This window comes from Salvia hispanica, chromosome 3 (genome assembly GCF_029641045.1).
Source record: "Salvia hispanica isolate PSC_SH4W2 chromosome 3, Shi_PSC_v1, whole genome shotgun sequence".
Classification (NCBI taxonomy): Eukaryota; Viridiplantae; Streptophyta; class Magnoliopsida; order Lamiales; family Lamiaceae; genus Salvia; species Salvia hispanica.
In genome coordinates, this window is record NC_142694.1 from 58907168 (window position 1) to 58930805 (window position 23638).

The following is a 23638-nucleotide window of genomic DNA, read 5'->3' on the forward strand; positions in this document are numbered from 1 at the left end:
TTGCATTCTAATCATCCACCTAAAATGACATTTGGAAAATGAATTTAAGAAAATAACAACCTGTCTAAACAAGGGGTATAACTCAATCTCCAAAACTCGATTTATAATATAATGAAATCATATAAACTACTAATATATGAAAATTTTAAAAAGAGGTGCAAATACATGAATATTAGTTCGTACTAAATTTTACTTTCATTATCTTTATTAAAAAGTAAAATAAAATTTGTTTTTAAAAAAAAAAAATTAAAATTGCAAATTACAATAATCACTAAATACTAGTAATTTCATTATCCTTACTCAAAACTAAATGAAAATTTGTTTTTTTATTTAAAAATCCAGATTATAATGACCAATAATTTAGTTATCGAAGTTCGATATATAAAGTTACTACTAGTATTAAAAAACTCTTTATCATAAATAATTTTCAGACTATTCGGTGATTAAAGATTAAAACTTTTTATGTACACAAAGTTTTTAACGAAAAATAAGACAACTCTATTTCAGATAACATTTACAAAATGCCAAATTGATTGGATTTTAAAACTACAAGTCAGTTGTAATTATTAGTCACATCTCCTAAATTAAAATTATGAATTCGTTGTTGGAAAACCAATTACTTGCTGTCTCCACACATATATGTACATAGTTTTGAAGTGAATCCTGGGATAAGATAGAATTTATGACCTGTGGAGAAGTTGATGAAGATTTCTCTATCAGGGCATTATGATTAGCTAATACAAAAAAAAATAAAAAAAATAAATAGAAAATCAATTACCACCGGTAGTGATAGCTCTAGAAAACTACTCCCTCCATTCCATAGTAATGCAGACAAAACTTTTCGGGTACGGAGATTAAGAAAAATTGTGTTAGGTGAGTTAAGTAAAGAAAGAATAAAGTGGAAAATGAAAAAGGTAGAGAGATGAAGAGAGAAAAAAGTAAGAGAGAGTAAAGTATGAGTGGAAAAAATGTGTTGACTTTTACTAAAAAAATGAAATGACTCTATTACTATGGAACGTACCAAAATGGCAAAATGACTCTATTACTATGGAATGGAGAGAGTAGTTTCGTAGGTGGGAATTTATTCGTAGGTGGGAATTTATGTGATGTCCGTGGAAATAGTATGTCAATTTTATTATAAATGACAAGTCGTTGACAACGTTGTAATGGATAGAGAGAATTGCAAATTTTAGTTCTTATACTATTACACTTTTGTGGTCTTCGTATTTTAAAAATATGTTCATTTCTTTTACATTGTTATTTTATATTTAACAAAAAATATTATTGATATTTTATCTTATAATTAATACTCCTACTACTATTTATATTATTAATATATAAATAGTGTTGATATAGAATTTATTGTTGAATTCAATTTATTAGTAGTTGCCATAGTCGTCACTCCAATATGCAAAATTTATTTTTTAAGAAGAAAACGTCAAATAATGTCATTTAGGGATTTAGTGAAATTACAATTTTACTCATTATTATTAATATAAAAAGATAAACCTAATTCTACTTCAGTATCGTTCACTCCAAATAATTTCGCTTCCTCCAGAGTTATTTCCTGGACCAATCAATGAATGTACAGTATCACTTTTTAGGTCAAAGTATACCATACCTTTCTTTTTTTCATAAATCTATTACTTTGTCGGCATTGACATATTAGTACTCGTATTCAATAATCATGACTTTTTAAAAATAAAAATACAAACTCACTTTTCTATAATTGAATAGTCTATATAGCACCATAAAATTTGCATGTGATTCAACTAAGCTAAGTTGGTTTCAAATTATGTGGAAATTAACAAATCCTTCCGTACTATTTTTATATATTAATTTTATAATAAAATGTGAATATGATAAATTATTAAAATGCGAGGTCCATTTCTAAAAGTAGCAGTACTCTATCTGTCTCAACTAAGTTGAGTCAAAACTTTCGGACACAGATATTAAGAAATTGTGTTGAAAAGTAAGATGAAAGAATAAATGAGGAAAGATAAAGAGTGAACAAAGTAAGTGATATTCATATAATAAAGGAGTAAAGGTCAATTTTAGTCTTAAACATATGATCAAAATACGAATTTGGTCCAAAACATTCATTTTTTGAAAAACATGTCCATCTCAAATGAAAATGTCACCGAAATAGTCATTTTTTTGACGTTTCTGTAAAAAAACTAACGGTCAACGTCAAATGCACAGTGGCATGGCCACTAGTTTTTGACGGAACCGTAAAAAAAGGGACCACTCTGACAAGAATTTTATTTGTTATAGACCTATTTTTCAAAAAGTGAATGTTTTGGACTAATTTCGTATTTTAGTCATATAATAAAGTAAGAATGAGTGAATGTTTTATTTTTTTGTTAAAAGGAAGTACAATTAGTTGAAATGGAGGAAGTAAAAAGTAAGAGTGTTAATTAGTTATGGGTTTGGAAGAAAAATATATTGGTGTCAATTAATCGTGGACGGATGGATACTTATTTAAATTGTACTAGTAGTACATGTTTAAAAATTTAAACAGCAACTAAAAGCCCAACTAAGGCCCAATTTCTTTTTATATGAAAAGTCTATAGTGGGCCGGCCCCTTTATTTCATTTCAGGGTTTTAGAGTGGAGGTTTGAAAACTGAGCAGCGATACTTTCTCTCTCCATTTCTCTGTTTTCTAGGGTTTCTACTACCTTGCTATCTCTTCGAATCAGATTCCAGTATGAGGTATGAATTGTTCCTTGTCAAACGTGTCAAACGTTTACTATTTCTCATTCTCACCGTCGTGATGCTGATGGTCGAATTCTGTACATTTCCTGTTTACTTTGCATTTACTCTTTTTTTTTGGTGATATTTATTGGTCGAGTTTTTGAGGACCTGCTTCGTTGAATTTTAGCTCTTGTTTATATATCTATGTACGTGTTTGATGACGAGAAAATGGATTTAATATTGTTCGATCTATGAACGCAAAGAGGCGAAATGGTTTATGTCGGTTTCAATTGAACCTTTTAGTTTCCAGCGATGGTCAATTACTGTTTCTAGCTCGATTTTGCTTTTCTCTCTGGATTTGTCCCGCATTTGAAAATTCTTAGTGGTAGTTGAAAATGCCCAAATTTATCTGGATGTTTAGTTTCATTTCAATATTTCATCTATAATGTGTATTTGAGAGGTTTCTGGACAATCAAATTTTCTGTTGCAATTATTTTAATTATTGCTGTTTTTTTTTCTTTTACAGTCGGCCAATGGAAGAAGATGCTCCCGTAAGTTGCAATCCTTTATGGCATGGTTGTAGTTGTTTTTTTTTAACCTTTGCAGCAAGTGGTGACCTTTTTGGGTTACATTGGACAACTTTTACAGGTGAAGAATGAGGAGGAGGAGTTCAACACTGGTCCACTTTCTGTCTTGATGTTGAGTGTTAAGAATAACACACAGGTATTGATTAGTTCAAGAGAAAAAGGGCTGCTATATGTGACTAGTTTGTATGATTCTGTGAATTTTAGTTTCAAAATCGTGTGTTATCATTGTTCTTCCATTATGGAGTGTTTTGTGTTTATCAATCTAAAGCAGTTACTGTGTATTGTCATTGTTCTTCCATTATGGAGTGTTTTGTGCTTATCAATCTAAAGCAGTTACTGTGTATTGTCTCTGATTTTTTTGACACGGTTGCTTGGTAGGTGCTCATCAATTGCCGTAACAACAAAAAGCTTCTGGGCCATGTGAGGGCTTTTGATCGCCACTGCAACATGGTGCTTGAAAATGTCAGGGAGATGTGGACTGAGGTTTGTTTATGTTTTTTACTGTTCGTGGCGTGCGTATACATCTAATTTCAAATTGTTAACAAATTGTTTATGCTGTTGGAATATGTTTCTAACATACATCAAATTCTATCCATTGCATAGATACCTAAGACTGGTAAAGGAAAAAAGAAAGCTCTTCCAGTTAACAAGGATCGTTTTATTAGCAAGATGTTCCTCCGAGGAGATTCCGTGATCATTGTCCTCAGAAATCCTAAGTGATCGGTATGTCTCATTACTTGTGTTTACTGAGCAATATATTTCTGTTTACCTCAATCTTGTCTAAGTAGGTCCAGTAGAAGTTATAGGTTACTTGTTTTCTCTTTTGTTTTATGGGACAGCCTGTATTTATCAAATTTTGACATCTAATAACTCTTATCGATCTGCTTTGGTTCCATATGAATTTGAAGTTTGGTTAAGGCATGGTTGTTTCAATGATTTTTATCGTCTTTATGAAATATGTTAGCTTACTCATGCCACTTTCTTTGTTCAACCCCGAATTCTATATGGAGTTGATTATCTGATGTTTAGCGATCCTCTTGTTGAGGTTGCTAACTTTCTGATAAGTGATAAGCATTTATTTATGATGATTTTTTTTGTACATCATATATGAAGTATTAACTTTATATGCTGTTTAATTGCAGTTGCTGCTCTTATATCAAACCTACCTTTTTGTGAAATGTGTATTTTATTATCGTATTCTCCCTGTTACCATCTGGAACTGAAGTTGACATCCAAACAAATCAGCATGATCTCTCAGTTACTGTTTGTTTAGTAAATTTGCTTCTTTACCATGGTTTATGGTTTTGTGGCATTCTAATTTTTTTCTCTACATTCTTGCAGGATTTCATTACTCTGGCTGTAGTGTGACTTTATTTCTACTGTGAGTGTATGCCAGACTTGAGCTTATCGATGATGACAAGGTTTATCTTTCTTAGGTCTATCCTTTTGGAACTCATCTTTCCTACATTAGGTCTTCTTAACCCTTGATAATTTTAGTATCGAGAGTATGGTGTATACATTCTCTGTGGTGCATTCTTGGTAAAAATTTATGAGCTGTCCAGTTATTTTCTTATGCATTGCAATCTGTAGACTGACCACCTCTCTATACATCATATGATAAACATTAAAACCTCCATCTGATATTCTCAGATGCCCACTCTCTTCTCATGGGGTGACGCATATGTGTATGTACCCATTAACATACCCATTAACATGTTTTCCTTGGAGAAGTCGGATTTCCTTTCTATGTTTTGTCTCAACTCTATTTTGGCATCTGAATTTATAGTTTCTTGAATTGTGTCAACTGGATTTGAGCTATGAGTTGATCCATTAGACTAAATGGTATGGAGGTTCCATTATTTTTTTGAGTTGAAATGTACACTGAACCGTGTAAAAGTGATGGCTCGCCAAATATCAAGCAGAGTACAAAGAGGTTCTACCCTACCAATAAGGAACAGTCACCATTCTACTCTAACCTAAAAATGAAGTTGGACAATAATGTCATAACACTGATGCAAGCGCCAAACCTTTGACCATCCTCCATTTAGCCTATGCGGTCTGAATATCTCTGAGAGGGGCACTGCGCCCATCTTTACGGGTAATTTCTTCTCTCTCTACTTCCTCATCGAACTCTTCCGAATCAAAATCAACTCATAAACATAATATTAAGTGAGTGACTCACAAATTAGCCGATCTACTTATGAACTTAATATTTTAGATAGCAGTATTTGTATTTTCGTTACTATAATTTGGAAAATTAGTTGTGGGTTTTTGTAATGTCTAGTGTTGGTTTATTGCATCTTCTTTTAATTTGTTTCATGAAGTTCAAGAAAATAAGTTGATATATGTGTCCAAATCAACTCCAACATTCCACTGATATATAGATGCAAAATTACACTAGATGACAACATAAATGTTACAGAAATGAAAAAAAATGCTTTATTGTTTATCTGTTCTCTTCTCCTTCATTCTTTACTAAATATATTCCTCTTCCTGCTTTTTCTTTTCTCATTTTTCTCCAACAACTCCAAAGAAGCTTTGACTATATGTTAAAGCACATGAATTATTTTGAAATTCCGATGTTAAAATTGTCATCAATAAGCAAGTCTTCCCACTCCCATAAGCTGCTCTTCTGAATCTTGGATGTCCAACAAGTGTTGTCTCCCGAAGTACCCTACAATCACAACAAACTATTCAATGTGCACACACAAAAAAAATACTATTAAAAAATAAAATTTCAAGGACTTGGTGTTTTTAAAAAGAAAAAAAAGAAAAGAAAAGAAGAGCGTCAATATAATTTCAAATAAGTAATGTAAATATCTACCTCTTGTTTTGAACCATTCAATATGTTTGATTGGCTGGTCTCTTCACCCTTATCGGTGAAGTTGCAAGCTGCATATTGCGAGCTAGTTTGTATCGTATCATCTTTATTAGTGAAGTTGCATGTTGCATATTGCGTGCTGCCATAACCTGTAAATATTGCGCTTGGAGTAGATCTGTAAAAAATATTAAAAAGGGTATATCATATTATATACATTTGAGTGAGACATTACCAATTCACTACAAAACTTTGTAAATTAACTGTGAAAATGGATAAATTCAACTTAAAAAAGAAAGTATTTACCTTGGAGGTGGCATGTTGCTTAAGTTAGGAATGGAATTGTAGAATGCATTTGAAAACGTTGCCTAAAGATAATTTACATACGGTAGAATTAAAATCGATCAATTGGAAAAGGCATATTTGATATATATACACAAATATTACCTGTTGAGAATTTTGAAACGAGATAGGAAGGTTCGATGTGTTGGGTGTATCCAGATCCGGATTTATTATACCTTGAACTTGGACTTTGGCACTATAAAAAATTAAAAACAACATATATTTTTCCATATGGTCTAAAACAACATATGTAAATAAAATTAAAAGTTTACAAATTTACCTCAATAATGGACTTATCGCTGAATTGAGCTCGTTCTCCATTAAATTTGAAGAAAAAGAAATCTCATGATCTTGGTTTTGCAACACCCTTGAATCCAACTAATCATACAAATATTCAGTATTATAAACATATTTAACAAATTATAAATATTGTTAACATACTTGAAAATTCGGTTGGACATTTGATGTTTGCAGATGATTAAACAACACGCCCTACAAAGTAATTAATATATTTGTTAGCACGTGATTAATATATTTATTATTTATTATTTGAAAAATGGTAAACAATCCATTTTGTCCTAGCCATTTGGGCATTACTCGAATATGTCCTACCATTTAGATAATTATCATTTAATAACTATTGTTTCGTTTTTGAGATTAAATATCACGCATAAAATTTTCGCCAATCAAAATGTCTACATGACAATTGAAATTAAATGTCAATTACCCAAATTAGACATCGATAACACAAAATTATACAACGAAATCTAATACATCAATCGCCTGAATTTATCTGCAGAATTTTTAATTTTTGAAAATGAAACACGAGTACTAGATGGTAATTACCTAAACTATGTGATATTTTTGAGCAAATGATTCAAATGATAAGACAAAATGGATCCTCTATCCTCTTAAAAATATTTTAGAAAATAATAAGATGAAATTTGAATACTAACTTTTCTAGCTAGGACTCTTTCGAGAGAATGATTAATGTTTCTCTCACACCAAGACAATAGATGTAATGAAGGCTCCTGCTCCGGATCCAATTCATAGTCTCTAAGAAAATTAAAATAATTGTTTAATCAACATGGCATAATAAGGATTAAGAAATGAAATGAAATTAGATTAGGTTAAAATACTAAAATAATTACCTGAGATTTGCTTCTAAAATTTGCAGTTCTAGGCCACTCTTTTTAATTTGCAATTCGAGATTCTGATCAGGAGCAATTATATATTATAATTCATAATTTAGATATACATATGTATTTAAAAGGTAGATAGTGTGAGAAATCAATCATACCTCAATCCTTGAATTAGTTATCCCCAAAAAAGCACCCATCAAATTCAATATATATGCACCAAATATATAATATTTTATTGTCAGCTAGGGAAATAGATTAAAAGATAATTAACTTCATTTTTGTTGAAAAAATATATTGAAATACGGAATTAAATTCACATATATAATTACACAAACTAAAATTGAAGGTATAAATTTTGTGTGTTTGAGGGAGAGAGTTAATTACTGTTTGTCCAAATATTGCAACTTGCTATTGTCACTTTTAATATGATCCAGATTCTTCAACTTCTCCAGTTTCCTCTTCATGTAAATAATTGAATACAAAATATATGAATTCTTTTCGAATAAAATAAAAATAAAATGTGTATATATCCATAATAAATTTATTTATTAAAAAAATACCTGAACATCATCTATCTCCCTGCATTTCGTCAACCACGGACAGCAGCATATCACAATTATTATTAGCAAAACAAAGTTTTAGTAATTGCTTAAATAAAAGTTAATAATCGAAAATTTATTAGCTATAGAAATAATTCCGAATACCTCAATCTACTCTCTGCTGGTAGATCAACATAACGATGGAGCACATCTTCAATTCTGTGAGGGTGAAACATAAAAATATAAAAAGAATTTTTTTATTGAGTTTAACAAAAATTTTCCATTCTCTTAAAAAAAGAATTTTTTTATTGAGTTAAAATTGACACACACCGTTTTTTATTGCAGAACTTGCTAATCCGGCCAGATGGCGAAAAGGCAACAAATGCGACATCAACGTCGCAGCAAATCGCGATTTCATTCGCCTTCTTCATGAGGCTGCTGCGACGCTTTGAAAACGTCACTTGACATTTTGTTACGTCTTCTATCTTTTTCATGTCAATTTTCCGACCCATCTTATTTGGTTTTGCTATGTAAGTTGGTAAAACGTTGTGTCCACAAGCGCTATATTTATAGGCCTAAGAAACTTTGTAATATGAATTTTATGAAAAATGTGAATATGAGCTTTTTTATATGTAAATATATATAGTTTGTGTGAATAATGAATTTGGAATATATAACAAGAGGTGAACTAACTCCTACATTTATTATTAGCTTGTTGAGAATTACTACTAGTTTCCAATAAGTCGTGTTTGGCATTATCTTATGTGACGACGATGACTTTTATATTTCATTCTAAATTTAACATTTAAAAGTATGAATTGCAACACATAAAATATAATAAAAATATCTTGTTGCGTAGTGAATCAATTTAATTTCGAAAATTAATTTTTTGTTAAAAAATATTTGCGCCAAACAAGATTTTGACTAATCTCTTGCAATAATTAGGTAAATCTGAAAATCCTATGCTACTGATTTTGTCCCTCGATTAATAGAAAATTAACATGATTTTACAGGGACACGTGTCATTTGGGCACGTCATATTGTGAATGAATTCCTGGAAGATTTATTGGGAAAAGAAAATAGTTTGTGCTTAAGCAAAATTATAATGAGGCTTAGCACCACACTAAATTCTACATATATTAGGATGAGATTTCTTCTCATTATTTCTTCTCTTGTGATTAGAGACTTATTTTAGTGCAAATAAAAGTCACACAAGTATGAAAAAGCAGACCGCGTCTCCCTTTAGCCAAATATAGTAGTTATGTTATGATTTTTGTATAGTACTATATATTTGTATACTGCAAAATATTAGAGTAGATACAAGCAATATTGTTTGGAAATCTTGTATATTTCTATACGACAAAAGTATAATTGGATGATTCTATAAAAAGGGCATCAAACTTAGTTTTTAAATATGGAGTTAAAAAAAAAAAAAACTAACCCTAATAGCAATGTTTTTAGACGATGTTAAATTTCTTATAATTGGATGATTTTAAAAAAAGGGCATCGAACTTTTTTTTTTTATAATAAAAAACTAACCCTCATAGAAATAATTTTAAACAATGTTAAAGAGGGATGTGCTTAAAATTAGTAAGTTACCATGTACTTTCAACCTCGTACTGCCACATGACACGTACTAACATGCAATATTATAAACACGAATATGCAATATGCATTTGTGAAAGTTGTAGTTGGATTTCTGCAGATTGTATTTTAGTTATAGGCAGATTGTATTTTGTATTATTGAGTTTTGCGTTTTAGACATACACTGTTTAATTTGCATTATATTTAGATGATCGAATTGCATTTGTATATTGTTTATTTTGTATTGTAGACAATTTATGTTTATAATGCAAAACTCAAAATATAAAATGCAATCTGCGGAAAACCATCTACAGCTTCATAAATGTATATTGCATTTTAGTGTTTATAGTATTGTATGTTTCGTGCAAGTATGTTGTGACTTTAGTTAAGGATGCGCCATAGTGCTCCCCATGTTAAAGAAATTTAACATAATGTATTAATTTAAAATACTAATTAAACTTTTTGAATGGTTCATGTAAAATTAAAACTTTTGTATCAATTTGATACATTAATGAAACATTTTGTATGTGTGGCGTAATTCAATTTCATTTGATGTACTTTTGCACTCTTTTAATATTTTTATCATTTTTTATCCTCTTTGTTTTAATGAATCTTTTAGTCTTTATGTTACTATATTTCTCTTTCATCCATTCTGTAAAGAAAATTTAGAAAAATTAAATTATTGTCTTTTATTTTAAATTTGTTCATAAAATAAATATCAAATTAAAGCTATATTTGAATTGATGTTCATTGAATATTTATTGTTAAACTAAATTATAATGAGATTAAATGGAGAATGAGAGAGATGAATAATAAATTAAATAAATAATAAACAAGAGAAGAAAATGGAAACAGATATAAAAGAGATAAAAGGGAGAAATATTATCACTAAAATATCCTTTGAAACTAAAAAGAACAAAAAAGGCAAAAAAAAAGGGGCCAAAAATAGTACTCCATGTGTTCCACTCGGTTTAGAAGTAATAAATAGTTAAATTAGAGAAAAAGTAAAGTAAAAGAGAGAATAATATAGAGAATAATGTAGTGGAGAGTATATTATTTTCTCTCTTACTTATTACTCAATTCTTAAAAATAGACCATATTTGACATTTTTGGATTTACCAAAAAAATAGACCAATTCAATTTTAGAAAACTTTTTTCTCTCTATTGAGGTGGGTCCCCATTTCTCTACTAACAATACTCAAATTACTTTTTCTTTCCTTCTCTCTTACTTTACCAATTATGAATTAGAATCCTTACCCATTTCAAATGTTGTTTATCTTAGAAACGGGGAAATATCATTTTTTTAAAATGAGTGAAAAAAATGAAATGACTCAAGTACCACCAAACTGAAGGAGTATAAAAGTACCTCAAGTAAAATTATGTATTTATTCAGAGATCTTTAGGAAAATTTACTTTACTAGATACTGCAAATATACAAACCATATTATTCTAAGAACATTTTTTTTGGTTCACTATTTAATTAATCATATAAAAATTATTTAAACTTTGAATTAGTCAAATTTGGGTTTCGCAAAGTAGATTCAATCTCAATCCAAGTCAAAACTTAAAATAACACATTGTTGATCCTCATGAGTCATTGCTCAGTTAAATCGTTAAATCTTGGGAATATAATTAGTAGGCAAAATCAATCAAAATTCAGAACTATAGATGAATTAACGTGGAGTAGTATTCTCTCGTCCAACTAAAATCACATAATTTTCTTTTTAATCTGTCTCAATTAAAATAGCATTTTTTTTATTTTTGCAAATAGTAAAATAATTCTCCACTACTATTCTCTTTCCCGTTAAGAGCATCCACCGCGCTGCCATTTGAAACAGCACAACTCGTGCCGCTGACACAGCACGCGACGAGCTCACCGTTGGGCTCATGCCGTCGGCACGAGCACGCTCTCTGCAGCGGCACGACTCTCCCGCCCACGTGTCGCGACGTGGGTGAGCGCCCGAGCGCCGACGCCCACTCGCCCCTCCGCGAGCTGGCATCATTTAAGGATTTTTTTATTTTTTTTAAAAAGCGTAAAAAATCCGAAAAAATCCCAAAACATCCCAAATTTTTATTTCCAATTCCCAAAATATTCCGTTTTAAGACCATTTTTACAATATATATATATATATATATATAATATTTTATTTTAGACTACCTCCGTCCCCCAAAATTTGCTACACTTTGACCCGACACGGGTTTTAAGAAATGTAATGGAAAGTGAGTTGAAAAAGTTGGTGGGATGTGGGTCCTACTTTTAAAGTATTAGTTTTATAATAAAATGTGAGTAGGAATGAGTTAGTGGAATATGGAGTCCACTACCAAAAATGGTAAAAGTGAAGTGTATCAAATTTTCAGGGACGAACCGAAATGGTAATATGTATCAAATTTTCAGGGACAGAGGTAGTATATACTAATAGAATATGATATATATAATATAAAATTAATAGAATATATATAATGCATATGTGGAGTGTTATATTGCTAACTCATAACTTAATTGTTAACTACAACTAAATAATAGCTATTAGATATTCAAATTAAGGGCTTAGATCATTAATCCATAAATGTCAATACGATCAACGAAAAACGTCAATAAGGCCATATGATTAATTCCAAAAAATATCAATAGGGGTATTAATGTCAATTAACTACATGTTTATTTATAACTAACTTTTAAAAGAAATTCCAAAACTTTAAATTCATATAACATATATCAAATTAAAGATAATTTCATAAGGATTCCAACGATATCATAGATGCATATGTTCCGACGTCAAAATTTGAAAACATTTCGAAATTTTTTAATTTTTTCGTACAAGCAGAAATGTCAACATACTATATAAAATATGTCAATATAATACATGTAGAATGTCAATATAAGCAATGGGTTAACATTCTTAAAGCATCGTGTTGACATTCTCAAAGCATTGTGTTGATATTTTCGGAACACTATATTGACATTTTCATCCAAAACCATAATTTAGAGTTTTTTTTTTATCTTTTTCGATTTAATTATTAAAAAAAAAGTTACAAGTGACAAATTGTAGACTACACGTTTTCTAAAATCCTATGGCCTTAAATTAGTTGTAGTTAGCAATTAAATGATGAGTTAGCAATTGATCACTCCCCTAATGCATATTATATAAAAATATATTAAAAGAATATTATATATATATATATATATATATAATATAATATATTAAATTAATAGAATAAATATATATAATATTATATTTAAAATATAATTCGGTTTTTCAGTTTTTTTTTTTCGCTCAAACCGAACCGAACTGAAAAACCAAAATTTTTGAATTGTTAAAACCGAACCGAACCGAAAAAGCGAAAAAATCGAACCAAATTTTAAAATTTTGGTTTGGTTTGGTTCGGATATTCGGTCTTCGGTTATTTTGCTCACCCCTACCCAAGAGCATGTTCTTCACTATTCATGAGTCTCACTATTCTATTATTCAATTTTAAAACTACAATTACTAAAAGCATTTCATTAATAATAATTTTTTATTAAAAAGAATCCAAAATGACTATATATTAATATACTCCATATTTTTTTTTTCGGTTTTTCGGGTTTTTTTGAAAATTTCAGTTTTTTCGGTTTTGTTCGGTTTTTGAAGTTCGATTTTTGGTTTTTCGGTTCGGTTAGGTTTGGATTTTGAACTAAATTCGATTTTTCATTTTGATTAAGTTTGGGCAAAAAACCGAACCGAAACCCGAATGCCCACCCCTACTCTTGGGGACGAGCATGATTGTGGGTATTTTGCTTTAGCTAAGAGCGTAGAATAAAATATAAATAAAAGTTGGGTCAGACCTATGAATAGTTAAGAGCATGCTCTCCGTGGAGAGCATTGTTGTGGTTGCTCTAATGCACCAACCACTTTTTTTACTAATTTCAAATATTCAACTCTTTTTCTTTTTCCATTTTATACACGCACTCACATTTTCTCTCTAATTAAACACATTAACCAACAACTCCTAAAAATCTTGTGCCGACCAAAAAATGTGTCATCTGAGCCAAGACGGACGGAATATATATATTTTTATTTTAAGTCAATATAACGGACTTTAGAACACTCTTCATCCATCGGTATATGAGTGATATTCCTTTTTGGATTATCCTATAGCTAAGTCATTTTCTTTTTTGGAAAAAATTTCATTTATCTTACTTTATTCTGTCTTCATCTCTCTACTTTTTTTTTCCTACTTTATTCTTTATTTACTTAACTCACTTAAAATAATTTTTTCTTAAACTCCGTGCTGAAAAGAAAATGCCTCTATTATAGAGGGACTGAAGATCGGGTTTTTGCACGTGTGTCGTGTGCACGTGTCCCTCCTTTCAACAAGATTTATAATTTTCCCACTAATGCAACAAATATTACTAAGTATAAGCGGCAAGAGTGGGGTCGAACCACAGAGACCATGGACCTACTCGAGATCGATTCTATGACACAAGCAGAAAAGGGGTCGGCTGCTGCCACGCATTCATTGAGTGGGTTAAAACTCTAATCTACTTGACCTGGCGGAATTAAACTTGACTCTATTTACCTGACCTAGGGGATGGGAAAAGTACGGACACTTGCAACTTGTAAACTGGAGTTAAACTGACTAGAACACCTGTAACTAAAGGAACATGCTGAAACTTTCCCAAAATAAGCAGACAAAGATGCAAAAGTAAGTGGGGACCATTTCTCCTAAACATGCTGGGGCTGGCAGAAAGATGTGAAAAGCAAAAGCAAAAAGCAGATCTGATTTTCTAACTAATTTCAACTTTATCTTCTCCAAACAACCAAGTAAAAACAAAGCATGGAATAGAGCTTCAACACCATTGACAAATAAAACAGAGCATGTTTCAAAACGAGACGTAAACACGAAATTCAAGCTAGAACTACCAGATCTATGCTACTGGGTCAAGCAGAAAGCAAAATGAACACAGATTACCTTAAATTCATCACCTAAACTATTGGATCTCAGAAATCCAGCACGTGAACAACTAAATCTTAACCTCTAAACTACTGGAAATCATGTAAACAACATGGATCTAAACATCTAAGCCACCAATTGCGAAAAACATCCAAGAAATATAAGTAAATAGCATCATCAACATGAAAATAAACACCAAAGCTTCATAAAACTGAAAATAAGTTGAGATCCAAAGGTGAAGTCGTCAATTCCTCTGATGAAACTACATATTTAAGCCAAGAAAGCAACAAACTAACTAACTAAACTAAGAGAGCGGTGGCGTTAAGCGCCTACGAGAGCTTCCTACCTAAACTACGATAGCGTTAAGCGCTCCTTCTTCATTGTGGAAAGCCTCTATTTATAGAGTGGCTTCAACTTCAACCCTAAGGCAACTTCTTGTTGGTATTTGACCATTTTACCCTTGCAGTAATTGAGAATCTTCATGTCAGTATGCCATTCTGTCTCTTTGACCAGGTAGGCGACTTTTTCCATTCTATCTCCTTTCGCCAACTTTTTGATTCTCCCAGGTCCGGGCGATGACTTCTGGTATTTTACTTCAAAATCAGCTCTTTTGCATCTGCCAGGTCAATTAGCACAAACTCCCGGATCCAACAGATTTCTGCACACTTAAGCTCAAAATTTGTGCATTATATCCCTCAAAAGTATATAATATCACCAAAAACCAATGCATGAAACGAGCCTTATCAGGGACAGAGGGAGTAGTAAATAGTAAATCCTCTCCAAAATGTGACTTCCTAGCTGTTTTCTCTCTCCAAAATGAGTTCCAGTCGTCAAAAGCTGTGTTGGGAGTTGTGCACTAGCTATTTAAATAGTAAGGGCATGAAAAACATGCCAGACACGTTTTTCTCGGTCGTGTGTTTTTTTGGCTTAGAAAACGTTCGGCCTGCGTGTTTTCTGTGACTCGCGACACGCATAAATTGCTCAGGTCCCGCATTTTCTTTAGAATGCGCAGTCTTTGTAAAATAACTATAACTTTCTCTACCAGACTACGATTGAGTCAGACCCTCATGCGAGGTACCCACATGAAGATCTTTCAATGAAGAAGGCAATGGTGGTATTGTAAAATCGTTTGAAAATAAACTTGATAGGTAATTGCTGTTTGCATCCAGAATTCTCTCTTTGTTCGCCGTTCTAATAAAGGACTACAATTTTATTCACATCAAGTATTGAAAGAAGAAACAAATTGAGAGACAAATTATTAAAGTATTGTTAGTGAAAAATGAGGTTCGTGTCGTTAGGGAGAGAGTTTCTAAAAGACCAAATGGACAACCAAAAAATAATAAAAATGTATTGGATGTGTATACGGTTGGGAAAAAAAAATACTGAAATACCAAAATATCGTTCTTATCATTACGATATTTAAAATTTTTTATAATTAAAATCCGAAAATATTACGCCCACTCACGGGTGTCACAAGCCATTCCAAGCGCGCCACATGAGTGGGGGGATGGCGCGCTGGCTCGCCAGCCTCACCTCCCTCTCGAGCTGCCTTCCGTAACGGGGCCATCTGCGACGACAGCCCAAAGCTGGCTCATCGAGTCCGAGCCCGTTTTGGGCTGTGTTGCGGCTGCCCTAATGGCTAAAAGTTTCATTTTTTGATCAGTGCGTAGAATTTTTAATCAAAGCCTTTAAATTAAATGTATGTCGACTTATGGTTTATTCAATTTTTAAGCCCAATGATTTTGGGCCTCTAAAAAGGCCCAATTATTTTCCTCACAAAAATATTCAACAAATAGCTGCACATGTCACTGACGGCGCACGATAGCTTTCCTCCGCCATGGATGCTCCTGAGTCTGAATCAGCACCAGCGACCTCTTCTCCGATCACCTCCATCTCCGCCTCCGCGGTCGAAGATCCTCTCTCGAGTCCGTACGCCTCTCTGAACTCTCACTGCCACGATCTCTCCACGCTGCAGGACCTCGCCTGCCGCGGCGCGTGGCGGACGATCCTAGACAAGGTAGCGCGCTCGCGCTCGCTGTCCCTCCTCTCTCGGCCGCACGAGCATCTAATTTACCTCACTTTCAACGTCCTCGCCCTGGTGAAGCTCCGCCGCTTCGCCGACGCGCAGCAGGAGTTCGAAACCCTAGATGACGATCTCGGATCGAAGCAATACCAATTCGAGTCGTTTCCGGATCAGTACCCGAACAACAAGTCCGGATCTATGGTCCCGTTCGCGCTCCGTTGGCTGCACGCGCACTTGCCGTTTACGCTAGGTGATCGCCAATTATCTCTCGATCGCCTTTACGTTCTCCTGCATTTCATTCGCGACACGAAATTGTCGCGCAATCGCGATTCGGTTACTGAAATCTCGATCGATCTGTGGAAGAAGCGTGAGACATTTGTGATCAATTCGATTGTGAGTCACCATTTGACTCTGAAGGAATTTAAGGTGTGTCTCTATTTGTTGAAATCGGAGACTAGTAAACTTGAGGATCCGTTCATGGTGTCGAAATTAGGTTACGTTCAGATGCAATACGGCGATCTGGAAGGGGCTAAACGGAGCTTTGAATTGGTTGAGAAAATGGTGGAGAAGAGTGAGGGTGGGGATGCGAATTTGAATTTGAATTTGAAGAATTTGGTAGGTAGGAATAAGGCATTGACATATTTGGTTGGGAAGGATTATGTATCAGCTGTGAGGGAGTATGAGGAGTGTATGGAGAGGGATGCATCCGATTTTGTGGCGATCAACAACAAAGCTCTTTGTTTGATGTATTTGAGGGATTTGTCGGACTCGATTAAGGTGCTGGAGAGCGCGCTGGAGAGGGTTCCGACTGTGGCATTGAATGAGACGCTTGTTGTGAATTTGTGTAGTATGTATGAGCTGGCTTATGTGAATCATGCCGATATAAAGAAGACACTTAGTACTTGGATTGCGAGAGTGGCTCCCGACGACTTCGATACCTCGTGTACCAGGATTTGAGGTACCAAATGTTTTGAAATGTAATCGATTTCTGCATTCGATATCTGTAGCTGTTCTTTTTGTTGTGATGAATGAATTATTGTTGCTCACATTTAACAGTCTTTGTTTATGATGAATATGATTATGATTCTGATGATTGTTCTGCAGTGGATTTTAGTCACAGGTCTGCTTAGTTGTAAGATTAGTTCAAAATTGTGGACGAACTGTAATGCTTATGAAATGTGGTCAGCATGTATGATTATAGTTGATCTGGAAATTCTTTTGGAATGCAAATTTCAAGTGATTGTCGTATTCAGATGCTAAAACGAGTTACTTCAGTCACAACTCACAAACATCATTTGCTTGAAAATGATCAAATTCTGCGTTGCAATTAAGATTTCAGGTACCAAAAAGTTTGAAATGTAATGGCTTTCTCTGCATTTCATATGTGTAGCTGTTCTTTGTGTTGTGTGGCATGCATTTTTGGCTCGAATTACTAGTCTTTATTCATGATGATGACTGGATTGTTGTATCTGGATTATCTATTGTTTTTCTTTTCTATGATTGTGGAGGAACTGTGATGCTTGTGACTCTACATGATGTTGCATATGTAAGTGGAGGATTATGCATAATCTTGATATTCTTCGGAAAACAAATTTCATGTGAAGGTTGCATTCATATGCCAATGCAATTTGCTTCATTCACAAGCATTGTTTGGTAATTGCTACTACATTCATTTTCGTGCCTACTGTTTCTTGTCGTAGAATTACATACTGTAGCAAGTGTACATTTACCGTCACAATTCACTAGTGTCCATCACGTATACTGTAGAGCAGTTGCTAGCATTGCATATTATACATCCATCGTGCCCAGCTTGAGGCATGCGTTCTCTCCATTCTTGACAATATCTACCCAAAATGGACTAACTGAATAAGCTTTTGATTAAATAGATTCGATTTTGGCTGTTTCTTTGCCTTGTTTGTTTTAGCTTGACATGCCTATAACTGTAATATATATTCCGAGGGATTGTTTGGATGAGGATATGAGACTTTGCTATTAATGCTATACAAATCCAATGATAAATACCTTTAATTGTGAATGGTGAAATGTGAAATTTCAGTACTCCATATTTTTTTGCTTAGTGTGAACTATTTCAGGCAATGTTTGCAAAGGTGCTGCTGGATAGCAGACCTTGTCCTAGTGCCCAGGCAGGCTGATTTGGAGAGAGAGAGAGAGAGACTTCATCCCAAACTTATATATTTCTTGATTCAATAAGTTTTCTTTTTTTCCATGACATGCTCAATGATTCTTGAAGGCAACAATCTATCATTTTAGTTGAGTAAACAAGTGTAAAGTGAAAAATTCATGTGACCATTTTACTTTCTTAAACATTTTACACGCACAAAGTTGCAACTTTACAACTTCAGAATAGCAGCGGAAAAATAACAAGTGAACACAATGCATAAATTTTCAACAGATGTTTACAAAATGCTCAAATCCGAATAAAACAAGTTGAGACACAAGGATTAAACGTCCACTCTTTCATATTAAAACCTTAACCTCCAGAATCATTCAATTCATATCGATATCTTTCAAAAAATAGAAATTATTTTCATTCTCATTAAAATTTTCTATACTTTCTATTTTAGAAAATTTATTTCTTTTTAGTTAAATGAGACTTTTGATGTCCGTACACACATCCAAAGAGATAATTTTCCCAGAGAAGCTACACTCATCTACGTACACATACCCACTAAGAAACTTCCCTATGTGATGATGCATCTTATCCGACACATAATTTGAACTCCGAACAACCATTCCTCACTTGTTCTAAGTTTGAACAAAAAACAAGTGATACCTATCTCTAGTTTGAAATGAATATTGTTATACAAGTAGAGATCCACCAACCCCTCTTTTATTTATATTTTAGTCTCAAACCTTCCCACCAAATCCCGGCCTACAAAGGTAGACATTCACACACACAACTACTCTTTGCTCTCACCAACCCAGGTAATAGTGTTTGTATTTTACCTGACTAATCTCCATTATCAAGATTCGTGATTCTGTTTGTCCGAATCATTCTTTAGCTCAAGCCCACCAAACATATCCAGGCTATGGCGGCAGCTGCCCCTTATTCTATTCAGCCCACATCAAGAATTGGTAACCAGCCTCCCCCTAAATCTCTTGCAGATGCAGCTTTGAATTCCAGATCACTTTCTTTCGCATCCCAATTCCAGAAATTCTCCCTCAAGTACGCAACTTTTCTTTGTTTTCGCTCATGAGCTCCTGTGTTTACCCGGTCGAATTTGATTGCTCTCAGTTTCGTCAATTAAAAATTGAGTCTTGATGGAATCAGATTTTGTTCTGGGTTATTTATTTATCGTGTTGTTTGGAACTATATTTTCATAGTGATAATGCTTAAGATTGTCTTTAATTTCATGTTTGAATGCTGCAATATACAAAATTAATTCTATATTGATGTCTAAGCTAATTGGGAGTTCAATAATTTCATTCATGTGGATTGTGGAAGAAGTTTTCATCTGAAATCTATTCAAGTTATGAGCTTTGTTGTGACAATATTGACATATAATCTGTTGTTTTGCTGAACTCTTTCATACTTTTCCAGTCTAGTTATTATGGATCCGTGTAGCTCTGTTTCCGATTTCATCCAGTATCTTTTGTGTAGATCGTTGTGTGCAACGAGGCAACTGCATCTTCAAGGGGCTAGTGCATTGGTGAGGGCAGAGATGAGCTCGGACACGGTGCAGGTTGATGTATCGTTGAGCCCTAGGGTTAACTCGGTGAAGCCTTCGAAGACGGTGGCTATCACTGACCAGGCAACTGCCCTTGTACAAGCCGGTGTGCCTGTTATCCGACTAGCAGCAGGGGAGCCGGATTTCGACACTCCAACACCAATTGCTGAGGTAGCATCATCCAAGCTGCTCAATAATCCAATTCATGTCAATTGGGAAATGAAATAATCTTGATTGTGTTGTCGTCTATTTTGACGAATTTAGGCTGGGATTAAGGCAATTCGTGAAGGGTTCACTAGGTATACTCCCAATGCGGGCACATTGGAGCTCCGGACAGCTATTTGTCACAAGCTCAAAGGTATTCATATCCACGGAACTCTTCTCGTGTAGCATTCTTGTTTCTGTTGCATAAGATCGTGATTTATTTGACTTTTGATAACAGAGGAAAATGGAATATCCTACACGCCCGACCAGATTTTGGTGAGCAATGGTGCAAAACAGAGTATTCTTCAAGCAGTTCTTGCAGTGTGTTCCCCTGGAGACGAGGTAATACCTTAAAACACGAGATAAAAGTTTTCGTATTTTAACTCTAAAAACTTGCATTAGTGATGAATCGTTTCTTACCCGGGTTAGGGCTTATCCAAGAATAAAACCTAAATCAATTCTAAGATTTCATAACCGGCTGCAGGTGATTATTCCAGCTCCGTTCTGGGTGAGCTACCCGGAGATGGCAAGGTTGGCTGACGCCAATCCCGTAATTCTTCCCACGACCATATCAGAAAACTTTCTCTTAGATCCAAAGGTTCTCGAGTCTTCACTGACGGAGAAGTCAAGGCTGTTGATTCTTTGCTCACCCTCCAACCCGACCGGGTCTGTTTACCCTCGCAAATTGCTCGAACAGATTGCTGAGATTGTAGCAAAGCATCCCAGGCTTCTTGTAAGCTTTCTATCCCTCTCAACATCTAGTTGGGCTTCAGCCAAGACAACTGAAAGTTGATCGTATTGTCGTCACACTCTCACTTTCTTGAGCTTTACCACTGCAGGTTATGTCCGATGAAATCTACGAACATATCATTTATGCCCCGGCTACTCATACGAGCTTTGCATCTTTGCCGGGCATGTGGGATCGAACCTTGACTGTCAACGGCTTCTCAAAGGTAAATCCCTCAAATACCTTAAAGAATAGATTTTTTTTCCATCTCAAAGATCTAACGTTAGCTATAATGTTGTCTTCTCAGGCCTTCGCCATGACTGGTTGGAGACTCGGGTATCTTGCTGGTCCAAAGCACTTTGTTTCTGCTTGCGGGAAGATCCAAAGTCAGGTTTGACACCATCGATCCATCTTCACTTAGTTAGTTCGACTACCATATTTGATGAAATTTCGTAAAAATGTGAAATTTCTGTATCACAGTCTACTTCAGGTGCCAGCAGCATATCTCAAAAGGCCGCCGTTGCTGCTCTGGGGTTGGGTTATGCAGGCGGGGAAGCAGTCGCAGATATGGTTAAAGCATTCCGCGAGAGGAGAGATGTTCTGGTCAAGAGCTTCGGAGAATTAGGTGGAGTCAAGATTTCAGAGCCTCAGGTAATGACAGCCTAACTTATTTTTCGTTGTGGTCGTGGCAGCTCTTGCTAGACGTGTGGCGTGGAGAAGAGACGGACAGCTAGCTTTTTTTTATTCGTGCCCTTTTCATGAAATGCCTATGTTTGATCTTTTTGCAGGGGGCTTTCTATCTTTTCCTCGATTTCAGCTCGTACTATGGCCTAGAGGTCGATGGCTTCGGTGTCATCAACGGCTCGGAGGCCCTCTGCCGGTATTTGCTCGACAAGGCTCAAGTAAGACTCCCATCCATTTCTTGAAATCGACATGCTTTTCTTAATGTTGAAAGGCAAAATTAGTTCACACTTTATATCCAGATGTATGATGCATCCCACTCCAAGTAGGGTTAAGGATTTATAAATCATAAATTAGGATTTGTCATTAGCTAATTAGGGTTTATTTACCACAATTATAGTGATTAAATTAGGGTGAATTTGTAATCTGATGAGGAAACTTGGTTGGTGGTGCTCGTAGGTTGCCCTTGTTCCGGGGGATGCTTTTGGAGACGACACATGCATCCGCATCTCCTATGCCGAGTCTCTGACAACTCTGCAGGCGGCCGTGGAGAGGATCAAGGGTGCTCTCGTCGCTCTCAAGCCGGCCGTCACCGTCTAGTGTGGATGCAGGATTTGTTGAAGGAGATGAGGTTTTTAACTTCGTGTGTTGTAATTTTAGCTTTTGAATTTTCTATTTCAAGAACTTACTTTGTACGTGGATTAGATTAGTGAATGTAATTTGATACTGGATTTTAAAAATAAATAAAGACTGTCTAAGCTATTCATTGAAATTTGAATAGCTTTGAATTTTCTTTGCAACTAACAGAGCATGTACTAATCCACCAACTTCGAACATGAATGTTGTTCTAAGTGTTACGTTATACTCCCTCCGTCCACGAAAATTTGTCCCAGTTTTCCATTTCCGTCCATCCTCCAAAATTTGTCCCATTTCACTTTTACCATTTTTGGTAGTGGACCCCATATTCCACTAATTCATTCCTACTTACATTTTATTATAAAACTAATACTTTAAAAGTAGGACCCACAATCCACTAACTTTTTCAACTCACTTTCCATTACATTTCTTAAAACCCGTGCCCGGTCAAACCGGGACGAATTTTTGTGGACGGAGGGAGTACTTTAGAGGCAATTTGGTAGGAAAATAAATAAATAAAATAAGATATAAATATTCATTTTAAAAAATTTCTGATCATATTATTTTAAGAGAGATGAGTTATCTATCCCATCAAATTGTTCAAGGCATATTATTTTAAGAGAGATGAGTTATCTACCCTATCAAATTGTTCAAGGTGGGATATTTATCAAATTCTTGCCGATCCTATAATATTGAAATCAGAATATTAAATTTTAAAGTTTTAAATTTTCTTAATTGATCGATGTATAAAATATATCTGTTGATAATGTTCAAAATGATGCGTCAACTTTTGCTATAATTTCTCATTTGAAGTATATGTTTTCTTTTATAATCTTGGCTATAATTTTGAGGAAATTGCCGCCTCATCTTTCTTCCCTTTAATTTTATTTTACTTTCATCTTTTCCTCTGTCTTCTATTTCCTTACATAGAGTTCGCGTCTCTTGTTGAATTGAGCGGCACGTTGAATATATTCCTTCCGTTTAGTGGAGCATTTCTATTCTGCCATGAGATTTATGTAGTGTTTTTTTTGAGTTAAGTA

At 34.1% G+C, this 23638-nt stretch overlaps 4 protein-coding genes across 7 annotated transcripts; 3 read left to right on the forward strand and 1 right to left on the reverse strand.

Annotated features, from left to right (window-relative positions):
• The first annotated feature begins 2598 nt into the window (after nucleotides 1-2598).
• Nucleotides 2599-4917, forward strand: LOC125208938 (uncharacterized). The gene is made up of 6 exons (XM_048108474.2): nucleotides 2599-2712; nucleotides 3221-3245; nucleotides 3343-3417; nucleotides 3660-3764; nucleotides 3885-4004; nucleotides 4623-4917. The coding sequence occupies exons 1-5, from the start codon at nucleotides 2708-2710 to the stop codon at nucleotides 3999-4001; spliced, it is 327 nt and encodes a 108-aa protein (XP_047964431.1). The 5' UTR covers nucleotides 2599-2707; the 3' UTR covers nucleotides 4002-4004; nucleotides 4623-4917.
• Nucleotides 4918-7963: 3046 nt separating this feature from the next.
• LOC125210476 (agamous-like MADS-box protein AGL104) lies at nucleotides 7964-8634 on the reverse strand. Its single transcript, XM_089067623.1, has 4 exons — nucleotides 8453-8634; nucleotides 8288-8341; nucleotides 8144-8162; nucleotides 7964-8041 (listed from the first exon to the last, which is right to left on the reverse strand). The coding sequence occupies exons 1-4, from the start codon at nucleotides 8632-8634 to the stop codon at nucleotides 7964-7966; spliced, it is 333 nt and encodes a 110-aa protein (XP_088923749.1).
• Nucleotides 8635-16444: 7810 nt separating this feature from the next.
• On the forward strand, nucleotides 16445-18995 carry LOC125213418 (Tetratricopeptide repeat (TPR)-like superfamily protein). Its single transcript, XM_048113958.2, has 2 exons — nucleotides 16445-17619; nucleotides 18755-18995. The coding sequence occupies exon 1, from the start codon at nucleotides 16476-16478 to the stop codon at nucleotides 17616-17618; it is 1143 nt and encodes a 380-aa protein (XP_047969915.1). The 5' UTR covers nucleotides 16445-16475; the 3' UTR covers nucleotide 17619; nucleotides 18755-18995.
• A 412-nt stretch (nucleotides 18996-19407) lies between these two features.
• On the forward strand, nucleotides 19408-22762 carry AAT (aspartate aminotransferase). Of its 4 annotated transcripts, none has more exons than XM_048113954.2 (11): nucleotides 19408-19607; nucleotides 19788-19848; nucleotides 20284-20521; nucleotides 20615-20708; nucleotides 20793-20896; nucleotides 21039-21287; nucleotides 21394-21507; nucleotides 21589-21672; nucleotides 21762-21932; nucleotides 22070-22183; nucleotides 22422-22762. In XM_048113954.2, exons 1-11 carry the CDS (start codon nucleotides 19472-19474, stop codon nucleotides 22560-22562), a joined length of 1506 nt encoding a protein of 501 aa, XP_047969911.1. In that variant the 5' UTR covers nucleotides 19408-19471; the 3' UTR covers nucleotides 22563-22762. The 4 variants fall into 4 exon arrangements, with proteins under 4 accessions (XP_047969911.1, XP_047969912.1, XP_047969914.1 ...); XM_048113955.2 differs by having other exon boundaries at nucleotides 19411-19562; XM_048113957.2 differs by having other exon boundaries at nucleotides 19478-19607; nucleotides 19685-19848.
• The last annotated feature ends 876 nt before the right edge of the window (nucleotides 22763-23638 follow it).

Bases quoted from the DNA above. Each gene is read 5' to 3' on its own strand.
- LOC125208938 (XM_048108474.2), top strand. The intron at 3,246-3,342 runs GTAAGTTGCAAT...CAACTTTTACAG, and splicing joins CAATGGAAGAAGATGCTCCC to GTGAAGAATGAGGAGGAGGA. The intron at 3,418-3,659 runs GTATTGATTAGT...GTTGCTTGGTAG, and splicing joins GTGTTAAGAATAACACACAG to GTGCTCATCAATTGCCGTAA.
- LOC125210476 (XM_089067623.1), bottom strand. From the start codon at position 8,634: ATGGGTCGGAAAATTGACATGAAAAAGATAGAAGACGTAACAAAATGT. The intron at 8,342-8,452 runs GTGTGTGTCAAT...TCACCCTCACAG, and splicing joins AAGTTCTGCAATAAAAAACG to AATTGAAGATGTGCTCCATC.
- LOC125213418 (XM_048113958.2), top strand. From the start codon at position 16,476: ATGGATGCTCCTGAGTCTGAATCAGCACCAGCGACCTCTTCTCCGATC.
- AAT (XM_048113954.2), top strand. From the start codon at position 19,472: ATGAATATTGTTATACAAGTAGAGATCCACCAACCCCTCTTTTATTTA. The intron at 20,897-21,038 runs GTAATACCTTAA...AACCGGCTGCAG, and splicing joins TGTGTTCCCCTGGAGACGAG to GTGATTATTCCAGCTCCGTT. The intron at 21,508-21,588 runs GTAAATCCCTCA...TTGTCTTCTCAG, and splicing joins CTGTCAACGGCTTCTCAAAG to GCCTTCGCCATGACTGGTTG.